This window comes from Berghia stephanieae, chromosome 1, assembly GCF_034508935.2.
Source record: "Berghia stephanieae isolate SIO BIC M18660-M18661 chromosome 1, UCSD_Bste_1.3, whole genome shotgun sequence".
NCBI classification, from domain to species: Eukaryota; Metazoa; Mollusca; class Gastropoda; order Nudibranchia; family Aeolidiidae; genus Berghia; species Berghia stephanieae.
Window position 1 is genome coordinate 76,924,253 of NC_088360.1, and position 19,759 is coordinate 76,944,011.

Genomic DNA, 19,759 nt, shown 5'->3' on the forward strand with positions numbered 1-19,759 from the left:
TTGGAGATTAGTGTTATCAAATTCGGAGCGTATTTAGTTTCTCTTTTGTATCTTCTTCACATTAATAATCTTGCATTTTTTATCTTGAAATTCATGTTTGAATCTTCTGTCTATTTTTAAAAAACAGTTCTATGTCATCTTGAAAGTAATTTGTGTCCCTTTTGAGACTTCATCTACCGATATATCTGATAGTCATCTACAAAAATATTTCATACAGGACACATAACAACACATGCAAAAATAAATTCAATCATTAGCTCAAAAATCTTCAATTTTTTGTTGCATTGTAAGCAATAATAAAAAATATACTTACCCATCTTTCCTTTAATCACATCAAGCTCTGCAACCATCTCTGACAAACTCCTCCCTTGTTCCGCCATAGCACCTGCAATCTAAAAATAAAATGAGAGTATTTATTTATTTATTTATTTATTTATCTATTTATTAGTGGAGTCTTGATGGCCTTATTGTACAGAGGGTCTATTTTACCTATGGTTATAGTATAAGCTTGTAGTCATGAAGCCAAAGACTATAATGCCTGGAAGACAAGCGTTCAGCACCTGTCTGTTTAATGCTAGTTATACCATATTGGATTGATAATGAGATAAATGAATGATGTGAGTTCAAAGGGTTTTTGTTCCTGAAATAACTGACTGCAGCTGAATTGCAGGAGAGACTGACTTAGACGATAATATTATGAAAGAAATAATGATGATGTAATCGAAATATTGCCATAAAATACTTATCACAGATCTTGAACGTTGAAATGAATGGTTTAATTTAAATAAAGTCATAATTTTAATGCCTCATTATATCAAAAATGATTGCGTTAACATATTTTTAAAAAGATGTAACAGTTATGTGCAGGTTAGATAAAAATGACTCCACTTTTTTGTTTTTATTTACCAGATTGTTTACTGATGATGATGATCATGATGATGATGATAATGATGATGATGATGATGACGTTGATGCTGCTGTTGCTGCTGCTGCTGATGATGATGATGATGATGAGGATGCTTTGACTTCAATAATAAATGATAATGATAATTGTGATGATAATTAAAAGAAAATGATCATTGATGTGATGATCACAGTCGTGATGAAATTAGAAACCTTATGGATTAAAATGGTTCCTGCAAGTCCTCTCCTCCCTGCAGACAAATCAATAGACTCCAATGCACAGTCCTCTCCAATGACAACCATCTCTACATTATTCCCCTTTACCCTTGCTCTCTCACATGCAATTCCAAAATTCAGTCTGTCGCCTGTATAGTTGGTAACTATCATTAAGACTTGGCAACCTTTTGGAAGATAAAAAAGATAATTCAATTATTTAAAAATACTAATATTAATATTATGTGGCTACTTTTCATGCTCATGTCACAGAATTTTTAAACAATTTGGTTTGAACAAAAGGGGGAAAAGAACATCAAGTTTACAGGAGGAGGAGGAGGGAGGAGGAGGAGGGAGGAGGAGGAGGAGGAGGAGGAGGAGGAGGAGGAGGAAGAGGAGGAGGAGGAGGAGGAGGAGGAGGAGGAGAAGGAAGAGGAAAAGGAAGAAGAAGAAGAAGAAGAAGAAGAAGAAGAAGAAGAAGAAGAAGAAGAAGAAGAAGAAGAAGAAGAAGAAGAAGAAGAAGAAGAAGAAGAAGAAGAAGAAGAAGAAACCATTTGGTGATCTGTTAATCATTGGATTGTCTTTCAACTATTAGCCACTATTATAGATTTTTGTGCCATTCCTCCATGCCATGCCATTTTGCTTTTTCATAAAAGGCAATTCAATTCCAGTCCTGTCTTTGCTGTTATTTCCCCAATAATTTCCTTTGTCTGTCTCTTTTTCTGCCTCATGCAATGCAGAATTTCACGGAGAAGAGTTTTTAAGAGGCCTAGTGATCTGATGAAATTCTCTCACACCGCTACACCTTTCTTGTTTTCACCAGAATCAGGTCAATAAAAGGCCCACTGACACTCTCAATCCTTCTCACCTCTTTGCCATTTGTGTGGGCTCTGTATATGATATCAAGGAGATTTAGAGCATCTCCTAGGCCTTTATCCTTTTATATGTGATGATAATGATAATGCTTCACAGGCAAGGGAAAATATGGAGTGTATAGGTCTAATCTTGGAGATAACTTGAAACTTGAATCCCTCATCTGATATTACTGCACTTCGATATTTGAAGCTCTTGGTGACTTTCAGGTTTTTGTTGTTAATTATGATATTATTGCAGATGTTTTTCACAACTACTGATTACAAAATAAATGTCGGTTTATAAACATAGTCAAGCCAATATTAGAATGCAACTTGTTAGAACACTTGTGCTTGAGACTGCAACTGAGGAGAAAAAACTGAGATGGAACAGGTTAAAAACATTTAAGCATTTGTAAGATGGTCTGATAAGAGTAAGGTTTTCATTTCGATTTTTCCATCCCAATGTTCCTCTTCAATTCCAAATTAAAATTGTCTTTTCCTAGAAAATACTTTGTCAATAACAAAATCCGTGCTCACTCAGCCTGCCTTACTAACTGATACACTACCATCTTTAAAAAAATACAACCAAAACAGGTGATCAAAGTTGTGCCCAGTAATGTGGAATGATTCATATGTGACTGTGTCAATTTGGTATTATGTCAGGATGAACTAAATAGATAGTTGAGTCTAAAATTAATAATGATGATCAGAGCACAACCTTTAATCTAATTTCAGGTGAACAGAGTAGATCCACTATTCCCATTGAAAGCATGTAATGTTGAGTTCAATGGTTTAGACTTTAATGAATTCCATCTCAACAGGATAACAATTTGAGATTGCAGGACATATGAGTAACAGATGCATTGGCGTCTCTTTGCAACTCATCTCCAATATCTAACATTATTTAAAAATGGACAATAATCAAAATTAAAAACCCAGTTAAAAAACTAACCTGATTTTCCCTGACAAACAGCATCGATAGCTGCCATAATGGTCTTAGGTGGAGGAGATGTAAACACGGATCCAAAGGCGCAAGCTGTTAGCATTCCTTTACCAGTAAACCCTGATAGAATGATTGAGGATGGTAAAATCTGGATTTTATTTATAGAAATATTGCCTTATATTACCCCCCCCCCCCCCCAAAAAAAAAAAAAACACATATATACTCCCCCCCCCCCCCCCTCGCCCCTACACATACACACAGAAACGGCGCAAAAAAGGACATGACCATTAATATATAATTCTTAAACAATATGTACAAGATTTTTAAAATCTAGGAACAAACAAATCTTTTAAAGTTGTAAATCAATATTTCATTATATACTACAATAAACTAGTTTATAAAATTGACAATTATTTTTTATAAAAAGGTAAACATTAAAAAATTGCACAGAAATACACACATTCCATATTTTTTGCTCAGTTTATCAAATGTCCATAGACATATCCTCATTTGTTTACGACTCGAAGGTACTAATTATGACAAATGGTATGCTGATTCTGAACCCCCAACATTCTTTCCTTTGTTGGAAAGCCTAGCTTCTACAAGCCACTGATTGAATGGTACATAATATAAAACTGGTTTGTCTGACATTGTTCCCAGGACTATAAATTATCATTAAATGAAGCTCCCTCATCATAGTTGAATATCATGCCTATTTCTTGATTTTGTAAACAATAACAAAAATTTACTCAAGTTGTTAGTTCAACCTGTCACGATGGACAGATAAAGAAATAGATCGAATAAGCATAAATGACCAATGTATTAACAAAATTACAGAAAAAGATAAATTTTTATTGCCTCTAACAGGAATGTTGTCTTTACCTGCAGTGATAATCTATTTTCAAAGAGACAAAGAAAAAAGAAGGATGTAAATTTGTAATGAAAAATAATTCCATATATTAAATTGTATCTGCGTGCCATTATGATATTTTCTTACCCTCACCCCCCACCCCCACTTTCATAACATAAAAGTTTCTAACTTATTCATCCGTTTTTAGATCTCAATAGTTAATACAATTGTTAAAATTTCCATACACTTTTTATGACGTATTTTTTCTGTCTTGTATGTCATAACAAAAGAGAAGGAGAGAGAGAGAGAGAGAGAGAGAGAGAGAGAGAGAGAGAGAGAGAGAGAGAGAGAGAGAGAGAGAGAGAGAGAGAGAGAGAAGGAGGAGGAGGAGGAGGAATAGAGCAATTACATGTTTATGATTGAATGTGACCAACAGTTTTCAAATTACATGTTAAACAAAATTTGTTATACAATTTAATGTAATGGACTGCATACAGCAAAACCCAATGTAACTATCCGTATATGGAAGTTAAGTCTCTTTCTTTCATCTTCTCTGAGAAATTATGTTCTTTCCAATACAATAATTTAAAACATTAATAGTGTCCACGATAAAAGCACTGACCCCCATGTCCAGGTTCATGACCCGAGCCTCCCCCACTAATAAGAATCACATGATTGTCAGAGACAACACTGTTGGCATCAGATCGAATGACGACATTGTGGCCTTCTACAAGACAGAGACCTGGATTAACTGCAACAAGACCTTCATTGCACTCCAACTCACAGTCCGGTACCTGAAAAGTAAAAGAAAAAAAAGATATTTTGCAAATCATCAAATATCATAATTTAACTTACGCTAACTCTACAGATTGTCCTCGTTGCATTCATGTTACAGCGATGTTAATGAACCAAATGTATTTGGGATTTTAAACCTTTTTAGTTTAGATTGGGGAAAGGATGGAAGTCAAATGAAGGTGGATCTGACTATGAGCAGGAATGGGAAAAATTCTTGGAATATGAGTCAAGGCACTCTATCCAGATTCTTTTGGCTGGCATGTCTGAACGAACCATGTCGCATTGACATGGAGAAAGCATATGATAGCGTCCCAAGAGAGGAAATGCGGAACTGTCTTATGGCAAAGGGGGAGTCAGAGAAATATATCAGTTATCCAGGATATGTATGAAAAAAGTAAGAAGACAGTGGTAAAGACAGCTGCTGACTCAACTGAACCATTTAATATATTAAGTAGGACCACATCAAAGATCTACCCTCAGCCCACTGCTGTTTGCAATCGTAATGGAAATGCTTACAGAACATATTCGGCATAAGACATCACGGAATATGATGTATGAATGCACATGGAATATGCACATGGTATGAGTGCAGACGACGTGGTACTTTTTACTTTTGAACGAGCTGGAGTTGGAGTTAGAGTGCTGGAGACTGGTGTTGGAAATGAGGGGGTTAAAAGAGTAGGAATATCGGGGTCAGAGTATTTGGGCATAGGACAACAGTCAGCAGGACCGTCAATAAAGATAAGAGAAGAGGATATGCTGGAGAAAACCAATTTAAATATTTATGAGTATCTATTATTATTATTATCGAGTCTAGACTTAGATCTAGGTCTAGACTGATTAGACGTATAGAGGCATTCATAGGCATAGACAAGGATAGCATAGCAAGTATAATTTAGGAGCAACGATGGGGCTGGTGGATAAGTTCTCATTCTGAGATCTTACTTGGTTAATTAACTTTTTCGTTATGTTTGCACAACTCATAATGATTGATATCAAATTCTCAGTTGAGATTTATTGGACAATGTAGTCATGAAATGTTCTAGACCGTAGGCCGTAGGTTGAATTTACGAAGAATCATTGTTTTGTTTTGGTTAAGGTCAAAGTTGAAGCAACAATTTTTAAGAGTTACCTTCCGTAGTTTGGGGTCACCTCTTCAGTCACCTCGAAGAAACAGAAACAACAATCATGGCTGACGTACAGAAGATCGACCCCGTCATGGAAAAGCCCTGGCAAAGGGCTAAACGATTAGAAAGGTTTGACTTTTACAACAAATCAGCATACCCTCCAATGAATATTGAACCTTTGCCAAGAGAAAGATCTCGACTTGCTGGAGAGGGTATGACAGCGGAACAGAGGCTCCTTCGAAAGCAGTGGGTTAAGGATCAGACTCTTCATCATGAGCCAAGATATATTCCTGAAGTTAAACCCTACAACATCTTCAGAAGAATTTACAGGTGGCCAGCGGACTTCTTTATTTTGGCACCGGCGCAGAAAATATTTGTACGTAATTGTATTTCTCGTTTACTTCCCTAGGTCCTTTCCATTTATTATACTTTATTATCAACCTTATCCTTTCTTCGGTGCCTTCCTTTTTTTTTTCGTTCTAGTTAGAGAGCTGCGCCGGTGTTACCAATACTTAGCTTCTATACCAGGACAAATCATTCGTTTGGACAGAAAAATAAATAAAAAACTTACCGCTTACCGTCAAAAGCAGTTTAGATTTGAAGATACATTTGTTTCCTATCAAAAAACATTCGGTACTAGACAATCCTTGATGAATTTCAAAAGTTGTGTTTGAAATTATATCCTAAATATTTTCATGATTCATTCCTCGCTAAATCGTGTGTGTTTTTCGTCTGATTCAATGGTTGGTGCCCCCTAGTGCCTGCCGCCTGCCGCGCAAAACAAAGGTTTTTTAAAAAGTTTATTGAGAAAAAGATACGGAATAAAGTGTCCCTAGATAGGTATGCAATTTGGTGCATAAGTGCAGTAAAAATTGGTGCGCAAAATTAGTTCGTAGAGGATGCGAGACTGTGTGTGTGTGTGGTGTGTGTGTGAGTATGTGTGTGTGTGTCTCTTTCTTTCTTCCTTTTTTTTTGGGAGTGCCTACGTACACTGTAACGGGGCATCTAGCCTCAGGATCTATGTACACGTAAACTGGTTTACCGTTGCAACATTCTGTCAGTGATGGTCCTCGCTGTCGTGACCGCGCGTGCTTGTGTGTGTGTGTGTGTGTGAGTTGTTTTTTTTTAATCAAAACAATTTTAACCATTAATGGCAAGATTCCATCTTACACTCCCCAAACTCCAGATCTTAGTCTTAATGTTATCATTAAAAGACAAGCTTTGCGATTTATAGTTTAATTGAAGCCCGAGTCGCAATATACTCTTACTACTGCTCTCTACTGCATTTGAAAAACAAAACAAAAAACCTGAAAAAAACAAAACAACTTAACCTTTTAAAGGCGAATATCAATCTTACTTGGACCAAAAATAAAATCTTACCGTTTTCATCAAAAGACAAAAAACAAATTACAATTTAAAAACTTGAGCTTTTATATAGGGCAATATCCACCCAACGTGCTCAAAGCGCTTTTTATCAATATTCTTACTGCTCTTATGGTGGAAACGTTTTTTTTCTGCGTTAAAAAAAAATATAAATGACGACTATTATTTGAAAACAAAAAAATCAATGTCACTGGCAAAGGGTTAATTGCAGTACTCCTGCATCCTGTGAGACTCCTACGGCACTTGCTAATCATAAAAAGGGAAATAGCAGCAATCAACAATACTAAGGTGAGAAAAAAAGAAGAAAAAAGAAAGGTGGGGGGGGGGGGGGGGGGGAAGAGCAAACCCAGTAGCAATGCAACCTTTAGCGGCCAAATTCGATCTTTGACCTAACACTAAATCTTCTATCATCAAAAGACAAGTAACGGCAAAACGATTATAGACAATTGAAGTCCGAGTTGCGATAGTCTGACTGCTCTCTTGGTGGAAACGCTGTATTCCCCGTTAACAATAATAAAGATAAAAGCAAACTATTATCTGAAAGCAAAAAATTTGCTAAGGGGTTAAGAACACCTGCAACTGCCAGTAACCTTGAGATGCTCTATGTCACCAAGGTCACCAAGCGACACTTTCGTCGGCATGCACCCCCCCCCCCCCCCCCTCCACTCTTTCAAGGTGGTGGTGGCGGCGGATAAAAAAGGCCTTTTTCTCTTTCATTCAATCAACTGGTCTGCTGGTGGACCCTAGGCCTCTCTACAAGTACAAGAAATAATACTCACTTTTTTTCTGCTCCAACGAAAATATCTACCCCCCACCGGTCTAATTATTTGTAGCAGACGTCAAATTTCTCAAAACGGTCACGTGACACTGTAAAAACAACACAGGAAGTCCATGAAAGCTTATTTACGGCATTTCCTTTGAACCGTGTAAACAACAAAATTTCGTTTTCATTCGACTCAACGGGTCAGATTGGCCGGTATTTTTTTAACGAACTAAAGTTCTGAAAAATCAAAATGTTTCTTAGAAAGTTGAAAGATGCTAGTTTTTGAAACAGAGGTAGGTTTTTAACCCTCTCGTGTTCAGATTCTTTTTGGGGGAGTAGATAATGAGTTCCCTATATGGCCATGTCAATCATGTAGACATCCTTTGATGATATAAGCCTACTCTTTGATATCTGTTGTCGCCTTTTCGTTTTCTACGGTCACTCATGGCTAAACTCCGCCCAGAAACGATTTCATAGGTCCGTCCATCACCAAATTTGTTCTCGTGAGTTCTTAAGTTTTTTGACCGAAGAACGATTGGCTACTGAGCATCTTGACCCTTCAACGATTGGTCGTTCTGGCAGCTCACGTGTCAACAGCCGTCAACAATGAATTGAATCATTGTCGATGCAGTGGAAGACGGCCATGGAATAGTTGCGTCACATCGCCACGTTGTTGAATAAATTATCCAGGCATGGTCGATAGGTAAAAAAGCCAAATTATGTTCTAGTTACATTTGAAACAAACAAAGTATATCACTGATCTCGTCTCATTGAGATATAAAGAATGATATAAAAATCAAGAAAATCGGCCGATAAATAAAAAAGTTGCTAAAAAAAGCTAAAATAAACAAAAGCAATTTTTAAAATCAAATTTATTCGTAAAACAGTTGGTTTTCAACCGATTTTTATGAAACAAAGACCAATGTACTTATTTTTTCAAGCTGATTTCAGCAATGTGACTTTCAAATTCCTCAGAATTATATTTTTTACTTTTAGATTTTAGCTTTTAGGCCTACTCAAGAAGGTGTTATATTCCTTGCATAACAATAGCGTAATACATCGACGTGGAGAAGCGTCTTTGTTTCGGCCAGCTGGATAGATAGCATGTGATTGGTCAAAGACTTTGAGACGCTTGATTCACAATTCTACACGAACGGACCCCGGCGGTCTATCAAAGAGGTGTTACAAATTTATTTACCGACTATTTTTCTCGGTGCTAAAAATACAAAGTAATAATTTCGCATCAGAAAAAATAACTCTGAAGTTCCTATCTCTTTATTACAATATAATTGATACCTCGAATGACAAAATCGACCCACAAATAAGGGAGTTATAAATTATTCATAATATTTTTAAAAGTTTACAATAATTGTCTTCAAAGTCATTTTTCATCACCAAAGTCGTAATTTTTTACCGATTTTTACCAAACAAAGTGCAATGTCAATGATTTTCACCCGCAAATAAAATAGGATTTAAATCGCAATTTCTGAAACGTATTTTCTTTTCTGTCGGCAAATTTATAAAAATCAAAGCTGAAAACACCCTGCGGCAGTGACAGGGCCTGTCATTTCCTTCACAACGATTGGATTTTACTTACTGAGGCCAGTCTTGACTACCCCGCCCATGAATATTATGCCAGTGTCGGTTTTTGTCGGGTTGAATCTTAAAGAGTTAAAAAAAATCTTTATATTTTACGTGAATGCATGCTCAAGGCGAGTTGGACGTGCAGCGGAGGTTGGTAGGCCAAAGGCCCACCTCTCTAGTTTGTTTTTTTTAATTTACTTTATTTTTGTTTGCTTTTTTCTTTTTCTTTTTCAAAAACAGTTTTTCATGTTTTAAAAAAAAAACTTTGATTTTAATTTTCTAAAATTATTTATTTATTTGAGATCAGTAGTTGTGTGCCATGTTTCTTTTCCACTTTTGACTTTTTAAATTATTGTTTATTATTATTCTTTAATTTATTATCATTGTATAAACGTACATCAGCAATCTGTAATCAGCGTGCTAAACTACAATCTAAAACTATTAAAACCTCATGGACGTATGCAGCAACATTTTCATTAATTTCATCACCGCTATCGGAGATGCATAAAAACGGTGCGTTTTTGTACTCCTCCAACGGAGGTGCATAAAAACGGTGCGTTTTTGTACTCCTCCAACGGAGGTGCATAAAAACGCCACCTTTTTTTTTACTTACTTTCACTTTCATTTTTTAATTTCACTGTGACTGTGATTATTGAATATGCAGACATGTCTGTCAATAGTGATGGACGATTATTCGCAGACAGTGTTTTACAATAACAATGGGCGATGTGTGTGAGTGTAAAGTTGAGGGAGGTTGCCTTGAAGTTGAAGGAATGATTGATACCAATGAAGGAAATTTCACGCATCATTTTCAACCCATTAAATGTTGAATTTAAATGTCTCTGTGATATAAGATACATTTATCTAATTATTATTTTCCTCTTTGTTATTATGCTGATCACCATCTCTAATCATTGTTATAGCCAATTATCAGGAAAAAGTATCTGTTGTTGGCTTCTATAAATTATTTGAATCACATAGATTGTAAATGAGGATTTTTTTAAAAATTCCCATTTGTAACAATAATTCAAACTTTTCTTTACTTTTTCTTAATTATTACTTTTTCAGAATCCTATGAAAGCTAACATCATAAGATATTGTGTCCCCAAGATCTTGATGACATTTGGTGCCTCATATTTTGTATGGTACCATCTGAAGTACCATAAAAATGTAAGTTATCAAAGATACTCAGTATTTTTATATTGTAATTGCATGCAGTGAATTGTTCAATACTTTATGTTCAAGGTTTCTGATGTACCAATAAATTACGACCGAAAGATTAGATAATTCCAGTCACGAGCATTGAGATGGCTGCAATTGTATTGTCATCAAGAAATAAATGGGCAACGTTTTATATAAATAATTTAGCCATTCCTTTATGGGTTTGAAATCAAAATGAGGCAAATCTTTAAATTGATTTGTGTTAATTGAATATGACATCTATTTTAGTATCTATTTTAAAAAAAACTCAAGTGACGCTGCCTTGCATTCCGGAAGTTACACTGACAGTGCCTAGTCGCTACAGCTGATCAGTTGAAACAATGGCAGCTCGCCTAGCAGTATTTCAATATTTAGCATCCATCCCAGAAAATATACTTTTTTGAGCTAATAGCAATAATTTATGGTACAACTTTTACATTTTCTTAAAGGGAAACAAGATATTTATTCAGAGAGAGCAAACTTAGTAAGAATTTATGAAACCTGTAATAGCCATTTTTCTATTTCGAATAGTTGAGTGGTGGAATGAGAGGGAGCAAGGCTTTACACCTTATTACTACACACATTAGCCTAGTATTCGTCTAACACACGCATATACACACACGTACAGATGCACACATATAATAAAGGAATTTTCTACAAACACACACACGTGGGTAACATTATTTCTTTGTGTCCTTTGTTTGAGATGTAACAGATGACCAGAGCATACAAAACAGCGTGGTAGGGGCATGGGGGTGGGCAGGGGGCTCTTTGTTGGCTTCGTTTATGACTTGAAAGGCCACTAACTTGCCTTCAAGAAGTTGAAGGACATAGCTAAACTATTGACCAATCAGAATCAATTAAATTTTTACTGCATTTCTAAATATAGAAAGGTTAACAACTCCATTCATAAATGGGGTTGATCTTGTCCTCAATAATGGACTGGCGCGCTCACTGTCAAAGCCAACTCGTCCTCAATACTGGACCGTCGCCCCACTGACTCAGTTATGCTCGTCCTCAATACTGGACCTGCGCGCTACTAGACTTAATTCCAAAATAGAGCTTATGACATCAATATTTTCAAGCATATGACATTCAGGCAACATCAAATCAGCTCTTTGTGTGAACTGTTTTTCTCCAGGTCTTCCCTCATATTTGCTACCCTAAATACTTTCTTTCAGTCTTAGCCGTTGAATCATGAAGTCTACTGATAGGGTCTATCAAGATCTACTCTCCACCACCCCCCCCCCCTCCCCCCTCACCAGTCCTTTCCAGTAGCTCTGTCTTTGTCCTGCAATAAGATATATTTTTGATTTGACAATGGGTGGATTCTTTGTGTGTGCCTCGTGTGTTATTGGGTGTTTTCTGGTAAATAGAATACATTTTTTACAGCAGACAATATTTCTCTCCGACTCTCTCTCAGATAGTCACTCAAAATCTAATTTTTCTTTGCTATGAGTACTCTCATTTCATAGGTTCTTTAAATTAATAAAATGGTGCAAATGTCATTTAACTTTTACAATACAATAGGGAAATGTTAACAAGAAAAAGATTTTTAAAATATAAACAAGAATCATTTTGTTGAATTTGAATTGGATTTTTTCTTTTCTTTAATAGGACTGGACCAGAACTGGAGGCATCCATATGTTTTCATCAAAACCTCAGTACCTTGGGAAGGTAATGACATTTGATTAACTTTGTTCATTACTTATTTGATTTTAGCTCTAGCTCTAACTTTTAAAGTTTAAGCAACACCTTTTTATCTACTTTCAGTAAATTATTTTATTTACACCGCAACCCGGAAACAATATATAGACGGTAGGATAATGTAGAATATGAGTAGGCACTTGCAAGAATTTTTCAAAATAGTGATATGGGTATTAATTTAGCGTAGAAAAATAAAGGGAAGTGAAACATTTACTAGAGTGAAAAAATTATCGCTCTATCTCACCTGGTTAAAAAGTTGTGACCGATTATGTGGTGAAAAATCTCTATATAGCTTAATAGGAAAATATGTGACCAAAACACAGCAACCCAATGGATAATCAAGTATAATTCAGAAATAGCTTCAGATACAACTTTGAAATTTTTACATGTGGTAATTCAACATATCTGTAATATATTGCAAAAAGAAAAAGAATTATTTATTGAAAGAGAAAAGTATAGTTTAGAGCTGAAACAGCTGAAATCAAGGAAAAATAGATCACGACATGTATTCACATGTAGATAGACCAATTACACCACTAAATCGGCGTCATTTAGTTGTTCACTTTGATGTAAAGTTTTGATGTGGATTGACGAAGTTATCTCTCAATCGCAACAGACGACAGGAAGTGAATCAGTATAAGAAAATGGCAGCTTCTGTAAACAATCGAGGCCAAATACTGTTTTTTTGGGGAGCTCTAACTTTTAAACATAATATGCTCTGAAACTTTTAGAGAAGCTACTTTAATATGTATCTCAGTGAAGGACCATCTCTCGTTTAAAACTTATAAGCCTTTTAAACACATATACTCTCTTTACGCAAAGATTTCTCAAAATCATGATATAGGTAGATAATAATATTAGCATCATTGTATGTAGAATTTTATGACCTTTCCAATGATATATAATTCATGCCATTTCATTCCACTGAGAAAGAAGAATGAACATTTTTAAATCACTCCTAAATTTTTTCCCCTCAAAAACGGAAACAGAAATCCTCGCCTGTTTTCAACTCGCGAGTGCTACTTCTTGCAAGTGCCTAATATGAGCTTTAATTTATGACTGACATTTTTAGTGAACAGATATAAGATATCAGTAAAAATATTTACATGTCTATTAAAATGTTTACATATCTATTATCACACCCTGGGGGTCCTGATAGCTCAGTTGGTAGAGCACTCGCTTCACACACAAAGGGACTGTGATCGATCACCGGTGTTGTCGAGATTTCTTTCTGACCCCCCTGTCCACCCAGCAGTGAATGGGTAGCTGAGTCTGTTAGATTTGGCAGAGAGTACTTTGCGATAGACGAGTGTCCTATCCAAAGGATAGCAAGCAATTGCTATTGTCCGTTTCACACTATAGAAACGGGGTAAACTCTGGCTCCATGGGCCGAATGGCTCTGCAGGACTACTTTACTATAACACACCCTGATTCACACTTGGCTTATAACGTTACACAGTGCTTTATGTGCATTTGATTTCAATGTCCATGTAGATTTAACAAATTAAAAACACTTACAAAATCAAGCTGAGTTTATCATCATAATATCAAGGAAACATTTTGTAAGAAACTGGTAATGGTAACTGGTAAGAAAAAAAGAATCATGACAGAAATCAAGAGGTTGCTAATTAGGGCAGTTGATGATGATCAATTCAGGCCAGCACAAGTCAAAAAACTCAACTCCCCCCCAATCACCAAGCAATGATAGTGTAGTGATTCTGCTTAACCCGACAGTACATACTTTTTTATAGTCCAGCATCCTATTTAAAGCAATATCACTGTTTGTTTCACATTAGAAAAATTGGGATTGATCCTGAGTCCAAAGCCTAATGGTTCTTAACAACTAAGAGTCCAAGTTGATAAAACACAAGTAGTTTAGCTACTGAATGCATATGTTCGTTTGTGTGTGAGTGTATGTTGGGTATGCATATGTGTATGTCTCTATAAATAATTTTGAAGAGGTGTGCTCATGAAATTTTAATTTTGCATCCTATTTGTTATGGGTGAATCCAGTCACTCATAATATTATAGTTGTTAAATTGATCATCATTCTTAGCTTTGTTTTCAGCTATATTAAAATCCACAGATTTATGTGGACTATAGTTTTTCACTACTTGCTGTTTCCGATTAACATGACACATGATTTATATTACAAAGAACAGAATTCCAAGAATTACATTTAATTGAAATATAAGAGTAGATGTAAATAAAATGAAAAATAAAATAAACGATTAACTGCTTCTGTCTAATTATGACCTCAGGATATCAACAGTAATGAAAATGTAATCAAGTTGAATTAACGATAATATCCAAACGTGATTCACTACACACTCAAAAGACAATATCAGTTAATCCCATTTTATGTTCTTGTAAATGACTTTGACATCTTATATCGGGGTTTCGTCTGCTTTTAATTTTTTATGTTTGATATTTATTTAAACAATAAATCATTTGTAAAGTTTATATTTATTAGCATAATCTTCATTTTCAATGAAATTGCAGTGAGCACCCTCTTGTTATGATATAAACCTGTTATTTAGTTATCAATTCTATCCTAAAAAAGCCCTCGGGTTGTTCAGTCTCGCAATTGCTGGCATGACCAAATTATTTTATTAATGAAAGACAGTAGATGTTTTAGGACAAGGTCAATAATCCTTTCCTTTTACATCTGGCCTTCTCTATTCCATTGCAAATGATACGGTTGTAATCAGCAATTTAGTTATTTTCTCACTAGCATTGCTGATTTTAATTAAAGTCTCGAGATGAGGGTAATGCAAGAGAGGTGTGTGTTGCGTGCATAGTGATGTTGAAACAAAAGAGAGAGGGGGGCAGCAGCCGCCTCTTATGGTTCTCACACTACTATGTTATGACGATCGACCCAATCAGCAAAGTCCGGTCCGCATTCGTGCACCGTCGCGAACCCACCGGATAGCATCGTCACAACACACCTTTCGACTAGATGCTCTGCCGTCTCGGGTTCTTGCCCACAGCAGGTACATATTGGACAGGTAGTAAGACCCCACTGATGTAACGCACTTGCCGTTAGGCAGCTCCTCGACCGAAGCCGATTCGCAGCCACCCAATGTCTCCTCTTACTGGTATCAAAGCCTGGCAACTTCTCACCAAGCTTAGAGGAGTGTAGGTCCCCGCCCCCACGAGGGATTGAATTCGTCCAAACCGACTTCCATCTCGTATGTGCAGCTCTGTCCGTAGTCAGGGATTCTGCGTACAAGGGTTGCCGGGACTTATTTCAGCTCGAAACGGGGGCACCGTCCATTATGCGCATCAGAGGGGTATCCCCATTCCCTCTCTCTTTGATCTTACTCAGCCAGTTTCCCGTAATCGTCTCCCTCCGGACATCGGGGGGCTGGATCGCTGCCATTATCGGGCTTCATTCTCTAGGAGTTGTTGCTAGCGTTCCTGACACTATGTGCATCGACTTGCGAAGTTTTACATCCACCTTCTCAACGTTTCTGCTTCTACCCCACACTGGAGTGCAATACTCTGTGGTGGAATAGCATAGTGCCAAGGCGGACGTTCTCAGGAGCGCTTGGCTAGCGCCCCAAGTCTATCCCGCCAGCTTCCTCAGAAGACTATTCCGCTTCTCTATCTTCCGGGCAACCCCTTCGAGATGCACCCGATAGGTCAGGCTGCGATCCAACGTCACCCCTAAATATTTTGAAGTGTTCATCTTCAGGTACCACTTGTCGAAGTAGGATTTGAGTCTGGTGACGTCCTCGCTGAGTACGCTCTCGAGACTGGTCCACACTTTACTCTGAGTAACGAGTGCCCAGTCGTCCGCGTATCCCAGCCTCAGGGAGGAAGTGTTCGGCATATCGCTAATGTAAACGTTAAACAACATTGGCGCAAGTACCGACCCCTGAGGGACCCCATTCTTCAATTTCCTTACTTTGCTCGTGGCGTCTCCCAGCGCGACGTGGAATTGCCTTTCCCCTAAGATCGAAGAGAACAACTTCAAGGTCTTTTCGCACCTTATGATTTTTGCAAGTTTGAGCATCAACCCTTCGCACCAGACTGTATCGTACGCCGCTGATAGGTCTATAAAGACAGCACCTGTTTGCTTTTTTCTCTCGAACCCGTGCTCAATATGCTCTTTAAGGGCAATGACCTGCTCCGTGGTGCACCTCCCTTCCCTGTAGCCCGCCTGCTCAGGTTGCAGGGCAGCGTCTAGGACCGGCCCCCATCGGTTTAATAGAACACTCTCCAACAGTTTGTAAAGACAGCTCAGCAGCGATATGGGTCTGTAACTGTCGGCCTCCTTTGCCGGTTTCCCTGGCTTCAGGATGGCAACTATCTTCGCATGCTTCCACGCTTGTGGAAGCTTTCCTTTTGCAAGGACGTCGGACATTGCCTCTGCCAGCCAGGCCCGTGCCCTGGGGCCCAGATGCGTCACCATATCGGGATATACACCATCTATCCCTGCTGCTTTGCCTTTCTTCACATCGCTAATGGCTGCACCCACTTCTCGGGGACTGAACGGGGCCGTCCAGTCCAACTCCTCCGCAGGTAAGGAGTCCAAAATCGTACGGTACGCCTTGCGGACACCGTGCTCAAAAGCCTGATTAGGGACCCGTTTGCCACGGTTCTTAATGTTCTTGGCAATTGTGTCTGCCTCACACTCCGGTGCAGCCTTCGCGTAATTCCGGTCTGGGTCCAATTTCTTTATCAGACGCCAAGCGGGGCGGCTGGAGTGTGTAAAGTCGAGACTTTCCACGGTCTCCTGCCACCGTTGCTTCCTTCCCTCTGCCAGAGACTGAAGTGGTCTATCGGCTACGTCCTGGGACTGGGTCTGCTGGTACTCTCGGTACAGCTCTTCCGACTCTGCTGTCCAGCAAGGGGTGTAGAATTTCTGTTTGCCCCATGGAATAGAACGTTGAGCACTCTTAACCAGTAGCCTGCTAAATCTGGTTATATTCTCGGACTTGGGAGGAATGGCAGGGCAAACCTGCTCGATATAGGAACTGAATTCCTCCCAGTCAGCCTTCCTGAAGTTCCATCTGCAAAGTGGGGGAGACTGCACCCTCGGTATTGTCACCCCAACTGTGACAAGAACCAGCCTGTGCTGACTATGCGGAAAGTCCCCGAGGACTGTTCGCTTCACCTGCAGCGGTTCACCGTTCGCGCCTTTCGTAACGAGGGTGAGGTCTGGAGTATACTCCTTCTTATGGCGGGTACCCCTGAAGGTACCCTTGGCTGTAGGGTCGTGCACTAGGTGTAGATCATTACAGTCCATCCATGAGCGGAGTTGTCTTCCTGCCTAGTTGCAGTCTCGGTAGCCCCATTCGTGATGGTGGCTATTAAAGTCTCCCAGACAGATGGAAGGATGGCTGACCACCGGTACCGGTGGTGTAGTCCAAGTCGCTCTAGGTGGTTTGTAGATATTATGCAAACACAGTCCACCTACTTCCACGGAAATTCGGTTCTCCCCATTGCTGTCTGTTACGCTCTCAATGACCCTTACCTTCGATGGCTCTTTAGCGTAGACGCTAACCCCCCCTTTGAGCCTCGAAGTGTCCTCGCGTTGGACCACCGTATAGCCTGGGATCTGGAATCGGGAAGATTGTGCGCCTGAGTATAGGTGGGTCTCCTGGAGGATGTCTACTCTATGGGCGGCCAGTAGCTTTGATAAAAGCTCATTTTTCGCCATACTCTGGCTCTCGACATTCAGGGACAATATGTGCGTCAGGTCGCTATCCCCGCCGTCGCATTTTCCGATCGGCAGGCCACAAATCGATTGTGTAGAGGGACGCTTGCTTTTTTCTCCAACGTGCCGACGACCCTGGCGACACGAACGCGGTATTATTTGGCTAGGCGGCACACCGGTTGGATCAAATTTAGTCACACACCGGGGCGAGCAGCTCATGTGGCTCGTTGGCTCGATACCCGGGATGGTCTCGTGACGGTCAACCGGGATTTACACCTTTGCCCTCCCATGTGGCTCAAGCCCCCTCACCAGCTGCAAGGTAAAGATCCACGAGGGGGGGCAATAGAGAAAGTGTATGACGGTTGACGAAAAGCATTAAATGCTAAAATTATTATTTGATTTAAAAGCCTTTAAAGAAAGTTTTATTTGCGAGATGTCAAAATCTTGTGAAAATAAAGGGCTACACAAAGCAGGGTGGACCAATTACCAGTGTTGCTGATCCTTCTAAGAGAGACAAATCTACTTAATTAAATGTGTTTATACATAAATGAAACATATATGAAAGTTATCAACTACATGATTGAAGATATACAATTTGAAAAATGATGACAGATGTAGTGCCATATAAAACAGGAAGGAAATGAGAGGGGGGAGGGGGGGGGCAGATTTTTGTTTTTATTATACACCTCTTTTCATATATATATTTTTTTGCATCAGTTATTCCTGCAAACACAGGCTTGGCAACAAGTGGGAAATTGTATGTTTTAATATGCAATTTTCTCCAAAATGTGTAAATATGAAGAAATTTACGAAAATAGAAAAATAGCAGTTTTGATGGAAGCAGCCAAGACACTTCAGAAGTCCCTATTTGATTAAGTCAGTCAAAAGGAGAAAATTTGTTAACATTTCCTATAAAACTTGCAGGAAAGTGACATTGATGCGATTCTCATGGTACTAGCTTGTTGACTTCAAGTATGTATGCACCGTCATTATAACCGTGTTGCAAATACTGATAAAAGTGTCATTAGTATAAAATAGAGAAGTGTTTGATATTCACTCTGAACTCAAGTTTATCATGCTTCAGACTTTCTTGCTGTGATTAGATTGATCTTAGACTAGCAGGTATTAACATTTATTCTATTTTTTCTATTTCAATCTTTGTTTAAGGGTGAACCTGCTCCAGAAAAGCAAGCTGATGACTTCTTTGACCGTGGATTCAAATCAAGAACTGCTCTTAGAAATTAGAATTACAGATTATATTTTATTGGTTTATTGTGATTGAATATGGTTACTAGATTAAGTGAATTATTTGTAGAACGGCATCACATTATAATTTATCCCTTTTTTATAAAGGCACTACAACTACAATTAATAGTAAACTAAATGTAAAATAAAAGTGATATTTGACATCACTGACTGACCATATGATGTGATTGTGGTGTTACAATGTGTTGAATAAAATTAATGAAATTGAAACTTTTCAATATTGTTTTAAATATTTTTTGGAAAAACTAAAAGGATGATGAAAGAAGGTCTGTTCATGTGTATGGTTGTTGCAAATTAAAAGTGCTATTGATGAATAGAGAGGCTGAAGACATTACGTTGACCCTAGTTAAATTGTATATATATTGATATGCTTTTCAAAAAGGAGCATATAAATATATTTTGTGAAAACTATTAGCAAGAAGAACCATTGAAGTCTCACTTTTAGCAAGAATCTCATGCCATCATTTGGGTGGGCACAGGGTTTTGACCAGGTGAGGGATGACTGT

General features: G+C 38.2%; 2 protein-coding genes across 3 annotated transcripts in view; one reads left to right on the forward strand and one right to left on the reverse strand.

Moving 5' to 3' along the window:
• The window catches only part of LOC144957597 (triokinase/FMN cyclase-like), a 20,194-nt gene extending 14,543 nt beyond the window's left edge, over window positions 1-5,651 (reverse strand). For both annotated transcript variants that reach the window (XM_078888942.1, XM_078888947.1), the window contains exons 1-5: window positions 5,504-5,651; window positions 4,386-4,557; window positions 2,923-3,033; window positions 1,117-1,304; window positions 314-392 (exon numbers count right to left, since the gene is read on the reverse strand). In XM_078888942.1, the coding sequence (XP_078745068.1) occupies window positions 314-392; window positions 1,117-1,304; window positions 2,923-3,033; window positions 4,386-4,557; window positions 5,504-5,542 (589 nt within the window). In that variant the 5' untranslated portion in view covers window positions 5,543-5,651. The remainder of the gene's footprint in view (window positions 1-313; window positions 393-1,116; window positions 1,305-2,922; window positions 3,034-4,385; window positions 4,558-5,503) is intronic.
• Window positions 5,652-5,709: 58 nt separating this feature from the next.
• Window positions 5,710-19,463, forward strand: LOC144957610 (uncharacterized). Its single transcript, XM_078888956.1, has 4 exons — window positions 5,710-6,061; window positions 10,484-10,585; window positions 12,233-12,292; window positions 19,155-19,463. The coding sequence occupies exons 1-4, from the start codon at window positions 5,747-5,749 to the stop codon at window positions 19,230-19,232; spliced, it is 555 nt and encodes a 184-aa protein (XP_078745082.1). The 5' UTR covers window positions 5,710-5,746; the 3' UTR covers window positions 19,233-19,463.
• The last annotated feature ends 296 nt before the right edge of the window (window positions 19,464-19,759 follow it).

Bases quoted from the DNA above. Each gene is read 5' to 3' on its own strand.
- LOC144957610 (XM_078888956.1), top strand. From the start codon at position 5,747: ATGGCTGACGTACAGAAGATCGACCCCGTCATGGAAAAGCCCTGGCAA. The intron at 10,586-12,232 runs GTAAGTTATCAA...TTTCTTTAATAG, and splicing joins ATCTGAAGTACCATAAAAAT to GACTGGACCAGAACTGGAGG. The intron at 12,293-19,154 runs GTAATGACATTT...TCTTTGTTTAAG, and splicing joins AACCTCAGTACCTTGGGAAG to GGTGAACCTGCTCCAGAAAA.